The sequence below is a fragment of the Haemaphysalis longicornis genome, unplaced genomic scaffold (assembly GCF_048455015.1).
Source record: "Haemaphysalis longicornis isolate Haplotype H1 unplaced genomic scaffold, Haemaphysalis longicornis Haplotype H1 scaffold_4, whole genome shotgun sequence".
Classification (NCBI taxonomy): Eukaryota; Metazoa; Arthropoda; class Arachnida; order Ixodida; family Ixodidae; genus Haemaphysalis; species Haemaphysalis longicornis.
Window position 1 is genome coordinate 158,240,921 of NW_027526361.1, and position 12,283 is coordinate 158,253,203.

The following is a 12,283-nucleotide window of genomic DNA, read 5'->3' on the forward strand; positions in this document are numbered from 1 at the left end:
CGCTGAATTAACTGGCCGATCAACGAACACGGTGAACCGCATTATTCGGGCCTATAGAAATGAAGGGCGAATTTGTGACACCCCTCATGATCGTCGCCCCCGCGTTACCAGCACCATTGAAGACGAGGTTTTGGTCGCCGCAGCTTATGCTAATCCGTTTGGCACTGCGCAGCAGCATGCTCAACTTGCAGGTGCTTCAGCTTCCCTGACTACGGTGAAAAGAAGGTTGGCTGAAGCTGGACTGAGGAGCCGTGTCGCCGTGCAAAAGCCTCTTCTATCCGACGACAACAAGGTCTCAGGTTTGCGTCTGAGCACAGCACCTGGAGCGTTGACGACTGGAAGCAGGTGGTGTTCTCGGACGAATCGACGTTTACCACAAGATGGGACCAGAAACGTCACGTCTGGCGTCCTGTGAACACTCGCTACGAGCCAAAATACATACAAGAAGGGGCCTCAAGCGGAAGGACCACCGTAAACGTGTGGGCCGTCATGTCCAGAGATGGACTTGGTGCACTACACCGAATTGAAGGCTCCCTAACTGCAGAGAAATATTCCGAAATCCTGGAATATGTAATGATCCCATATGCCCTAGACAGCCCATTTCCTGACGGCGGTTCCTGACCTGGCCGCAAAAGTGCACACCGCAAAAAGTGTCAAAAAATTGTTAACCGACCGCTGTGTGCGCCAACTTGAATGGATCCCGAAAGGTGCCGACGTGAGCATCATTGAGCCTGTATGGGGAAGGATAAAGGTAGCGCTGTCGAAGGAAGAACTGCACAGAGCATCGGCGGACGATCTGTGGCACATGGTTGAAGCTGCACGGAACGTCATGAAGGAGGACAGAGGCTACGTGGAGGCCATCGCTTCCATCCACAATCCAACGGAGGCATGACTCAACACTGAGTCACCATCAACTTTGTCTCCATAAGGTTTTTTCTAAACAAAAGTTATTGTTATTGCATGTTTTTGCTTTGTTGCTGCCTCATAACGAACAGACATCTAAAGGCATTACAGTGGCACAGGTCAATAAACTCTTTCAGTTTCCATGTGTTAACTCTGAATTAATTTTGGCGAGTTTAAATTTGTAATGAACATCTATAGGTAAACATGGCTCGTGTATTTCCAAGAGTGTTGACATCATTAAGGCCGAAGCCTTATTTATATCGTCGTTTCAACAAGTCCCTGAGCGAAAACCGCTCGCCAATACCCATTGTGTAAAAGTTCTGGACTCCTCCAGCGAGTTCAAGGCAGTTAAAGCGGACCAGAGCATGATGGCGCATGAGTGGATGACAAAGCGAATTGAGAGTTGTTAAAGTTAAGAGCAATGAAAGTGAATTAAGGGGAATCAAAGCAAATGAATAGGAGTGAAAGTGAATCATGATCGATCACAGCGGATTAGGAAGGACGACACAACAAAGAGAAAATATTGGGAATTAAGACGATTAGAAGTTAATTTAGAGGAATCATAGTGAATGAAAGGGGATGGCTAAGTGAATGAAGGTTATAAAAGAGAATAGGAGGAATCAAAGTGAATAACATAGAGGACAGTGTTAATTTTTAAGATGCTCAATAACAAAGCTTTTTTAAAAATACGTTCCATAACAATAGCCGAGCCACAGTTCATTTGGCGGTAATAGCAATGAAACAATCACGCGTCAAAATTCTGGAGTTGCAAGGCTGCGCCAAGCTGAACTACATCAGGCACATCAAGCGCATTCGGAGCGCGAAAGGCAACAGAGCACTCGGGGGTTGCTGATGATTATCGGAAGAGCGGCCTCTCTCCCTTTACTTCTTGAGTGCTTTGCTGCAAGGCGCCACCGCCTCCCGGAAAGCAGCTGTGGCGACCGCTCGCCTGTTGCGAGTCAAATTGGGCGTGATAGAACTGCGAAAAATGCGTGAGCTGAATGATCAGCTGTTCGTTAAAGTCGAAAAGCAAAATAAAAGTGAATGCACAACTTGTGTTCCTTGATTTCGCCCCGCATTGGAACCCAACGTCCCCCTCCCGTACCCTGCCCCCATGTCTGGCGAAATAGGAGTGCATTTCACAGTCTTAGCTGGCTCAAGTTTAGACGAACTTCTTCAGCATTTCCAAAGCTACACTGGGTTTTTTGTCACTCCTGTATGAGCTTTTCGCTTCTCTTGGAGTTGCAGACAATTTATTTTTCCGTGGATTCATTGACCCGCCTTGCTATAAGGCGTGAATGGGCACATATTTTACGATGCAGAGCCTCGTGATATACTTAACATTTTCGCGTGGCCTCTATTCCCATAAAAGGCACAAATTATCGTCAGGTATTTCGTAATCACATCCCCGAATAATATTCTTCTACGACGTATATATACGAAGCAAAGCCGCATTCGTTGTCCCCACTGCAAAATGAAGCCACTGTGCCAGTGCCAGGTCTAAGCGAGGCGACAAAAGAATTCACTTGCGCCTCATGTATTCAGAGGTGACAGTGGTGATACGCTGCTGCCGTCGCCGACGCCCGTAAGAGCGACGAAGAGGCGCGCACTACCACGTCCACGGATAGCTCTATGAAGTGGCAGCTGTTTTTGAAGTGCCCTAAACGTACTATGCTTGGGGCACCCAAAGGCAAAAGGAAGCAAAAGAGAACCAAAGCAGTGCCCTCCCCTTAAGCGCAGCGATCGCGAAGCTCGAGGTGTACACTAGGCCGCCATTTACTGGCACTTACCCCGATCGTACAAGGCTTTCGCCCGGTCTGCACTGCAGTGGCCAAACGCTTGCACCTGCTGCCATAAGCCACAAGCGAAAAACTGCGCAAGCATAGGCACACGTTACGTAATTTCGTGTTTGTGAATGTGAAAAGCAAGCTCCAACTGTGTGAGCCCAGGTGCCTGCCCGGACCGTGGAAGGCCTCACCTGACGCGGAGGCGTGGCGGGGGCCCGCAGGCGCTGCAGCTCCTGCTGCTCCTGCAGGTTGAGCAGCCACTCCCGCTGCCGCAGGGCCTCCAGGGGGCCGCCGCCCCCCTGCACCCGGGAGGAGAGAGGGGCGCAATGGTTGGAGGAGGGACACTCGAGCCAAAATACCCCACTGGGTACACGGCACAACTTGCTCCGGAAGGGGGTGAGATATCTGTCTGGCGGTACCGATTTTTGAGGAAGCATGCGAGCTACGCACCAGCGCTTGGTTCAACAAGGCGTCAAATACTGGCCACGGGATCGCTTTGTGCTTAGTCATTCGGAGCTGCAAGGGGCGTCCAAGTATGGGAAAGCACAAGTGACTCGACTGAAACTGACCAAAGCACTCGGTACGTGCTAGCGTTGTATTCGGTTGCTTCTACAGATGCTATTCGCACAAGTATTTAGTGGGCCATTTCTTTGCTCGGCAACACTGGAAACCGCATTTCAACCGCATCTCACGAAAAAAAAGAAAAAAGACATTGGCGTACGTCATCTGCCTTGTTTCAACCCAATTCTTCCCAGCCTTAGTGTTCACAGACCTATTACCATATTTACTCTCAATTCTTGGGAATTTACTTTTTTGTCACACTGAATAAAAAGTGCAGCGGGCATATGTTTTTATCTCAGCGTGGTTGCTGATGCCGCAGACGAGCGTGGTAACCTGACATTGCACTCCACTACAGTTCACACAGAAATGCTAAAAACGCATTCCAACAAAAAGAAATCTCAACACTAGCCGGAGACGTGAGCGCGAATGCCGTGGCTCACAATTTTTTAATAAAAATTGCGCGCATGCAGAGCGCCACCTGCTGAACGCAAAACAAACCTTCTTGCGCCATAAAAACGTTGCGGCATGCGAACAAAGCACAAAACGTACTCCACACTCTTTCCCTGCTCTTTGCTGTTCCGGGTAATTTTAGCGGCGTGCAAACAAAGCATTAAACGCACTCCGCACTCCTCTGCTCTAGCCGTTCCGCAACGTTGCCATTACGCTCCGCGCTTTTGTTGTTCAGCCGTGTTGCGACCCTTTTTTGTGCTCCTGGTGCACTCCGTACGATGGGCCAGTACATGAGCTACACAGCCGGTTTTAAACTGAAGGTGCTGCAGCATGCTTTGATGCACATGGAAACCGCGTGGCTGGGCGGCACTTCAGTGTTGGCCCCAAGGAGGTTAAAAAAAGACAGCGTCTGGAACCTCGCGCGGGGCACGAGATTGAGCCCCCTCGCAACGGCTCCTGCCCCGCGTGACGTCATAAATACGTCATAGTGACGTCATATTAACAGCAATTGTCATTATATTGCATAGTAGAATACAAAAAGCACATTTTTTTTCCATTTTAATAAGAAATTAGAAAGCCACTCATTTGCTAGAAGTTCTATAAAAGAATTTTTTTGTTCGTTCTTGCGGAAGCCGCCGATGCTGCTGCTGCTGGCGGTATGGCGTATCCGAAAGCCCTGAATGCCTGAATTTCTTGGGTCAACAACATAGAAAAAGCAGAGTTGACAGAGTTAAAAGCCCTATCAGAATGTGCGAGAACGTTGCCGTATGCAGGGACCAAGCCAGCCTTTCCACACGGTAGCGAAATCCGCTCTCAAGTAATGCTGACCTGTGGCCGCCTGCTGTATGCCGATGGTACCTGCGTTAGACGACATTGCGCAGCCGAGTGGCCCCGTTCGAACAACCCACGTCCCACGCAAGAAAAGACACTGTCCGAGCGTGATTATGCGAGCCTACTGCGGCATGTCCGCGCGGCGGCATCTGCTATCAGCAGTTTGCACCACGGCAAGTTCAGAATGTTAAAATGGGTGGCCTGAAATCGCGGTGTGTTTTCAAAATGACAGCAGCGCAGAACGTACAGTGATCAGGACGTAGGCTAGACACGGCCACTGATATTTTACTTGTTGCATGTGTGCATTACACGTGCAAACCACGGATAGCTAGAAAAGGTAATCATTGGTGTCCCTACACATGTACCGCGTACAACCCAGCACAGTAGTTTCCGAAGACCCGAAAATCGCAGTTTGTCACGCTTTTTGTGTATATTTTCGAGTGAATTGAATTGTGGCTTAAAATTGTTTACCCGAAATAGGTTTTGTGCGCGGAAAAGTCCGGTGATCATGAGCTTCTTGCATCATAAATGCATGGTATTCAGCGCTTGAAAAGATTTTTCAGATGAAATTATTGCAGCTGTAGTGGTGAGCCATTTCACTACAGTAAAATGTGGCAGAAATACATCTGCGATACAAAGGATGGGAAAGAGACAGAACATTGGCAGTCTCGTATCCCGTGGCCCAGATTGTGGCTGGGTAGTTTCCGTCATGCATTCAGCTCCTCACATTGGCACACACACGATGCCATGACAAATTAGGACCGGGGTCCTCCAAAAGGTACACTAGCTAGGCGCTTCATGCCATAGCTTCTGCATTGGCATAACCTTCACGGCTCTGTATGTGGTGGTATATGATATGTTGGCCAGATTTCCCCGAGTCCCCTCATGCAAAGGACTTAATTCAGGACACCCAGCCGATAGGGTCAGAGAAGAAGCTGTACAGACGGTAATAGGAAGGGCCGACCATAATGTCTCCAGCATATGAAAACCCATGGGTTCTACGCAGGCTCAATAGTCAACGTCAAAGAGAATCTTAAGATGTGCCTGGAATGTGGAAGCCTCAGCGGATTGTTTGTGTCCATGGGCATAAGCAGCGAGCACACAGCAAATGTAATTGATAGGCAAAGGTCAAGGCTGTAATGGTGCGAGTTTAACCAAAAGAAATGGTGAAAAACATCCCAATTTCAAACTGCATTGATGCAATATGGGCACGAGTGAAGTCATATGGACGTGCACTGTAAATGCAGTTATCTGTGTGTTAACTGTACGTTAGCACTCAAGTGATACGATCAAACGGAATGGAGGCCCTACTGCAATTGCCCAGTTATGCTTTTTTTGCGGTGGGTTAGGTTGGTGGCTATCAATTGCACAAACAAGATTCTGTGATGTCATAGAGAAATAGCTGGAAAGTGTGTATGGAACTTCCACTGCTCTACACATTTTCTGTACTATCTTATTTGTTTGAAGTTTACAATAAAATTGATGTCATTTGTTTTTTGGGCAAAGAAGTCTTTTTAATGAACGAACCTTGTATGTTTCTTCATAGCCTCTGTAACAGCCTGCCTACTGTGCCCCTAAACAGTGGTCGCTAAACAAATGCCCACTTGCCAGCCAGCTTCAGGGACTTGTAACAATTTACTAGGATTTCTCATGGCCAACATAAATTCCAAGGATTCCACGGTGGCGGCACAAGGTACACGGTGGCAGTGCAAGTCTCACAAGAAGTTTGACAGCAGGACCGGACACTGTAACACAACCAACAGGCTTCATAGGTGGAAACCAAAAGCCCACCCACACAATGCCATGCAGTAAGCCAATGCAGTGAGTCTCCTGATTTTTATGCGAGGCATTCAACGTGTGGGTCCACTAGTGAGGTCTAGCTGGCCAGTTTGGGCACAAAATACTCACTTTTGTGATTTCAGACAGCTCTCAAAGGCCTATCTAGATGTCTGTTTTTTCCGCGAAAAAAAAAAAAGTGCAAGCTCGCAGTTGGGGATCTTGAAAACATTGTTTAGCCTCTCCAGCAATTGTGCGAGCCTGAGGTAACCCTGCCTATAGGTGGTCCTCATGTTTGCTAGCTCCAGGGGTGAGACAGCCCAAACAGATTTGGGAGCAGTTTTCGGAGCAGCAAAATTTCGATTTTGGAGCAGAAGAATCTTGATTTGGAGCAGTTAGGGACATTTAATACATCGTCTTGTGAGCTTAAAAAATCATTATTTCAGCAATTTGCAGGGTCAAGTGCACATTTCAATCAGTTTTGAATACACAGAACACTCAAACAGCCTTACCTGAAACAGTTTTTAAGAGTATCACAAAGTACTAACTGCACTACCTTTTTCCTAACTGGTGATATTGTGTTGCGCCTGCACGCAACACTGACAACAAAACTGCCGTTAACATTAGAGAGTTTTAGCAGTCCGTCTGTTCTGTTGGTTACTTTGTTACCGGGTTGACCGCACCGGTCTGCGCCTGCGCGCGCGGAAGGGCGAGGAGGCGCGGGCAACTAATCCCCCTACGGCTACGAATGCCCAAGTGCCCAGACGAGTCCCGGTGAGCACGGTAACTACGTACACGACGGAACAGACAGACTGCTAAAACTCTTATCAAATTTAAGGGCTCCGCAATTGTGGCGTTTTTTTTTGCTGTTTTAATGCTAAAATTATTATTTTTGTAATCCCACGCTGTGTTGTACGAACGACTGTAGTCACGGCAACAGTTGAGCAGCTTCGAGCTAACTGTCGCATAGCCCAACCAGCCTACCCGTTTCAGTCCCCGGGGCGCAGGTTCACCCTATGGTCATTCGAGTAGCGTTAATGTTTAGCCACCTAGATTTTGGCATTAAATATCACTTTGCATACATCAAGTGTTATAGTCGCGTTCTATGGCAACCGTGTAGTCTTGCAGCTATTGGGCGCTGCCTGAACAGGTCGCGGCGCCGCACCACAGCCCGCAACTTTCGTGTCGACCGTTCCATCCGCGAGGCTCGCGATCGCGCTTTGAAGCACAGCAACACCTCAACATTTTACAACAGCACAACAAGCCAAAAAATTCACTTCACGAACCCTATTATAGACGCGCGCACCGCGTTTCGCACTCAAGGACAAACCACGCCGAAGTCGTAGGCAATGAACTTTTTGAACGTAGGCAGTGAACGTAGGCAATGAACTTTTCAATGAACTTTTTTTCGAGCCGCCCAACTTCCCGTAATCTGGCACCAATCTCAAACCATATCCTTGCGTTAACGTCACTGTTCAGAGCCACAACAGATAGAATGAATAGACTGGAACTCAGCTGATAGCGTAAATAAACCAGGGAAAATATCGGCGATACGCACTGAGCGCGTTGGTAGCAGCCAGATCAGGCGGCGGCCATGTTTGTTGCCACAGCGATGCCTAATCGAGAAGGCAGTTTCTGCGATCCCGGACGGAAAGCGAATCGAGCTTTAGAAGTTATCGCTTGCTTCGTTTCAGTCTTTCTATTTGTGCCATTTCTGTGTTTGCGATTGACCGACGATAAAAGCGGTGACCGAGATGCGGGAGGCTTTTGTCCCCGCCGAAACTGACATGAGCATCAAAATCGGTGCCCTTGAGGCTCTTCTGGAGCAGTTTGGCGCAATTTTCGGCATTTTCGTGCTTTTGGAGCAGCTTGGCGCAGGAAAATGGAATTGTATCAGAAAGGCGCAATATGCGCAGCTGTCTCACCCCTGTAGCTCCCTCAGCAAGCACATGAATGCAGTGACTGAGAAAGATGGTGGCCAAAGGGAGAAGAGAGGGTGGTTCCTGAACAAACAGCCCTTGATCATCAAAACAGCAGAAAAGAGCGCTGACGACTCCGAGTCCTCGGCGGGGGTGTCAAAATACCTTCTGGCCTACGTGAACAGTGCATTCAGAAACTTTTCTCTAAAAAATCTTGCGATTACACACACTCCCTCCATGGAAGGGGTTTGTTTCCGGCAAGGTGGTTGAGTTGAAATTTGTGATTAGTCCACATTGACTCGCCATTCGTCCCTTTCATTTAGCATGCTTCCGAGCTTCACTTTAAAAACCCTGCTTTTTCTAATTTACGTATAAATGGATTGGTTATGGAATATTTTCTTATTTACCTCTGCTCAAATAAAACTGTGTTATACCTTAAGCGCTGCTGTGTCCATGCAGGCGTAACATTCTTCAATGGTGTTGTGTGGGGTACATTAAGCTCAGTACGAATAAACTTAAAACCAGGGCAAGTGAAGTTTCTCCGATTGTTTCAGGGTATCCAAACTATTTATAAATTTTTGTAAGCATTCTAACTGTCTACCAATACTTTGGGGGTAACTCAACTAAGCTCACCCTTTTTTCCCATGCCTTTATTATTGTTGTGCTCTACACATTCCCAGCTGGAACATGCCTCCTGAATTTAGGGCCCAAACCATTCTTTTGCTATTTCACACGATTGCAGCTGTATAAAACATTGCTTTTGTTTAGTTTTAGCCTATGATTTCCAAAAGGCCACTTAACTACTGTCAAAACCATATTAAAACATTAATTGATATTTATAACAAACAGTATTCTAACATTTTACATAAAACATTTGGTTGTTACCTCACTTGACGTTTTTGTTAGACAGCCAGCCTGGTTCATATTTATCTAGGTATGAAGGACATGTACACAACAAATTCCTTACTGCAATACATTCACTTACAGCAAATCAGCAGTGACAGAAGCCACATGTTTTGGCTTTCCAGCAGAGCTTTGGTGTCAACAAAAAAGGAGTCTTTCTTGGCTTCTCTGCAGAGCTTTGCACTCAAGCAAAAAGATCACTTGGCTGTTTGGCTTTCCTGCAGGACTGTAGTGTAGTGCTAGAAGGCATCACTTGCTTATTTGGCATTTTTTCTGTGTATTGTGCCAAGAAACCCTTGCGTTTTGTTTGGAAAAGGAACTTCACACCACAGACTGTGCAGAGAAAGTAGAGCTACTCAATGACTTTTTTCACAGCCACGTTGCGTAGAATCACTTGTCATTGACAAACACCATGTTTGCTTTCTGTCTGAAGGTGTGAATCTGGGAAAGTTGGTTTATATTTTGGGGGAAAATACAGCGACAACAACAGTACTGAAGTACAAGGAAAGGTGCTGTGATGAACAGTGTCCATGTGTTCGCAGCTTTTTTGTCCAGTTTCTTTCCCGTGTTTTTTCATGAAGACTTGCTACAGTGCCTGATCAAGCCTGTTTTTGTGTAACAAAAATTTCAACAGCGAAGCACATATTCACATGCTTCCCATAGACACCAAAGCAGAAGTACGTTCACTGGAGTCATTTTATTGTTGAAGCCTTCCAGGATACATACAGCTTTCAGCTGTACTGCACTATTCACAAACACCAATAAAGACATTCACATCCACATAGGTGTCCTTGGCTCCAGTTCCTGCACAAGGTATTAAGTACTCTCAAGTCAAGCTGTACAAGAACCATTCCCTCGTAGATGTGCTCCATAAACTGTTTTTTAGGCTTGTTAGCTTACAAAATAGTTTCACTGCACTTTTTTTTTTTTTTTCAAGCTAATAACCACCACCAGAGAATGTGCTTGCTAGCAGTTGGGCTCTGCTGGGCATGCATCGTTGCAAACAAAATATGGGACACTGTACTATGGTCCTTACAACTAAGCATAGTCACTTAAGCAATTAGCCGAAGCAGTTTTTTACACAGCACAAAGTTAAAAAGCAAAAGAACATGAAATATCTCCTTGCAATTGCTTACTGTTCACCCCCCTCCCCCAAACACAGAGCAGACAATTACCAGCTGTGAACACAAGTATTAACGTGACGTTGAATTCCACAGGGTGCTCCAGATGGGTACATTGATGTCACAGTCAATCAGAATTCGTGAATCCACTGTAAGCCTTCGAGAGAAGCTCTCACCATTACTGGCCATCCAACTGAGTGGGCATGAAAGTATTGTTGTTGGTTATATTGACTTCCAAGCCAAACACGAGTAAACAAAAAACTAGCGTACAAAAATACATAATCAAAACAGATGCAGGATGAAGTTTTGTTGACTAACCGGGTTGAAGAAGGCAGAAGGCACTGGGGCAAAGGTTAGGGAAATAAAATCCATGCGGTAATTGTGAACGAAGTTATGAGACGCTGCCAGACGATCAGCTGGTGAGGAGGGAGGGCTATCCTATCTATCCCTTGCTACCTCTTTACTATAATTGAGCAGATAACAACCTTTCATTAAACTTGCTAGCTGGCAGTTCCACGTACCCTATGTAGAAAATTTCAAGGTAGACAAAACGTTGTTTCCTGTGCATTCAATAATGGCTGCCTACAGATTGCTTAGAATTCGCAGCTCATCTGAAGCCTTGCATATCATGAAAGCACAATAGTACTATTCGAAGCAACAAATTCGAAAAACATAGATGAACAACAAGAGTCACTTGTTTATCTTGAGCACACCAAACTTGAAAGCACTATTTAACACAAGACTTGTGTCAAGCTTGGCACAAACAGCGATCTTATCGGCTTGACCTCTCCCGAACTTGCACATTTGGAGCTTGAGCCTCCTGGCACAGGAAGCCAACCAGTGAGCAGCTGGTTTCGGTGATAGCTGAGTACCTATGCTGCCCATGGACGGGCGGCTGCTGGGCTCTCCCATTCAACAGGCCATCCACGAAAGTGGAGCTGTGCTCCCTGCATGCAGCGTGCACGGATCGTTTCCGCGGGGCAGTAAGGTTTCTTGCAGTGCCCCGCGAGAAAAATTGCAGAACAGGCTACATGCCAGGACGGACTGCGTTTGACGATGCCCTGCGCTACCCGACGATGTTTGATTCGTGCACACTGACGCCGCTGACACTACGTCGCTCGCGCTATCACGTCATCAAAGTCAGCTACCTCGTTAGCCACGGCGCAGCCACGGAAAACTGATTAGCCACGGAACTGATTAGCCACGTTAGCCACGGAAAACTGATTCGCACGTTTTACGCCAGAATCAAAATACAAGGCTTGGAATGCAAGTAGCGATCGGAACAAGTAGACAACAAATGCAGGAGCATAACACCGATGGCACGCGAACAGCAAGACAATATGAAGCTAGCAACATATTTAACGGCAACAAAAGGAGCATGGAAAAAAGCGGAGCGAAGCAGCTTGCCAAAATAGGATGCGTTAGGCTTACCAAAACTAGTAGCAGCAAGTTCACGAAAAATACTCAATAAATAATTGCAAACAATCCTCCCAACAAGACAAAAGCGCCGCAGAGCAGCCGCTGTGCAAGGCGATAAGGACGTAACGTTGCGAAGGCTTGCGGTTCCCAGTGTCGGAAAAGATATCTGAGAGTGCCTTGACGGCACGCAGGACGGTGCGCTGTGGGCCGACAACAAATGTGAAGCCGCAAGTGACTTCAGTGAGGAGGACAGCTCCATACATACCTGCCAACCTGGTGACGTAGAAATTCGTAATATCTGCGGACTGGGAGAAGTGGTGGGCAGCACACTTTAATTTTTAAGTCTAAAATGATTCACGTTTTCTTCACGCGTTCTCATGTTTTCACAACCATACATGAAAACCGTCAGTGTTGAAGAGTAATGAGCAGCAACTTCATTCAGAAGGGCAGCAAATTCGGACATCCACAATTTCGAGAACACTTGGCAGTGCTTTCGCGGCAATTTTAGCAACTCTGAAGGCAGGTTTGATGAATAACGGTGTCAGATCGCTTACCGTATTTATTCGAATCTAAGCCGATAGTTTTTCGAAATACCGATATATCAAACTCCAGA

General features: G+C 46.7%; 1 protein-coding gene across 15 annotated transcripts in view; it reads right to left on the reverse strand.

The window, feature by feature from the left end:
• The window catches only part of LOC144179462 (uncharacterized), a 91,357-nt gene that overhangs the window by 61,948 nt on the left and 17,126 nt on the right, over positions 1-12,283 (reverse strand). For 13 of the 15 annotated variants that reach the window (XR_013324237.1, XR_013324240.1, XR_013324234.1 and 10 more), the window contains one exon: positions 2,882-2,989. The exons of the other annotated variants lie outside the window; for them this stretch is intronic. Coding sequence is in view for 8 of the 13 variants with exons in the window: in XM_077707829.1 (XP_077563955.1) it covers positions 2,882-2,989 (108 nt within the window). In the remaining 5 variants the exon portion in view is untranslated. The remainder of the gene's footprint in view (positions 1-2,881; positions 2,990-12,283) is intronic. 15 annotated transcript variants of the gene reach the window in all.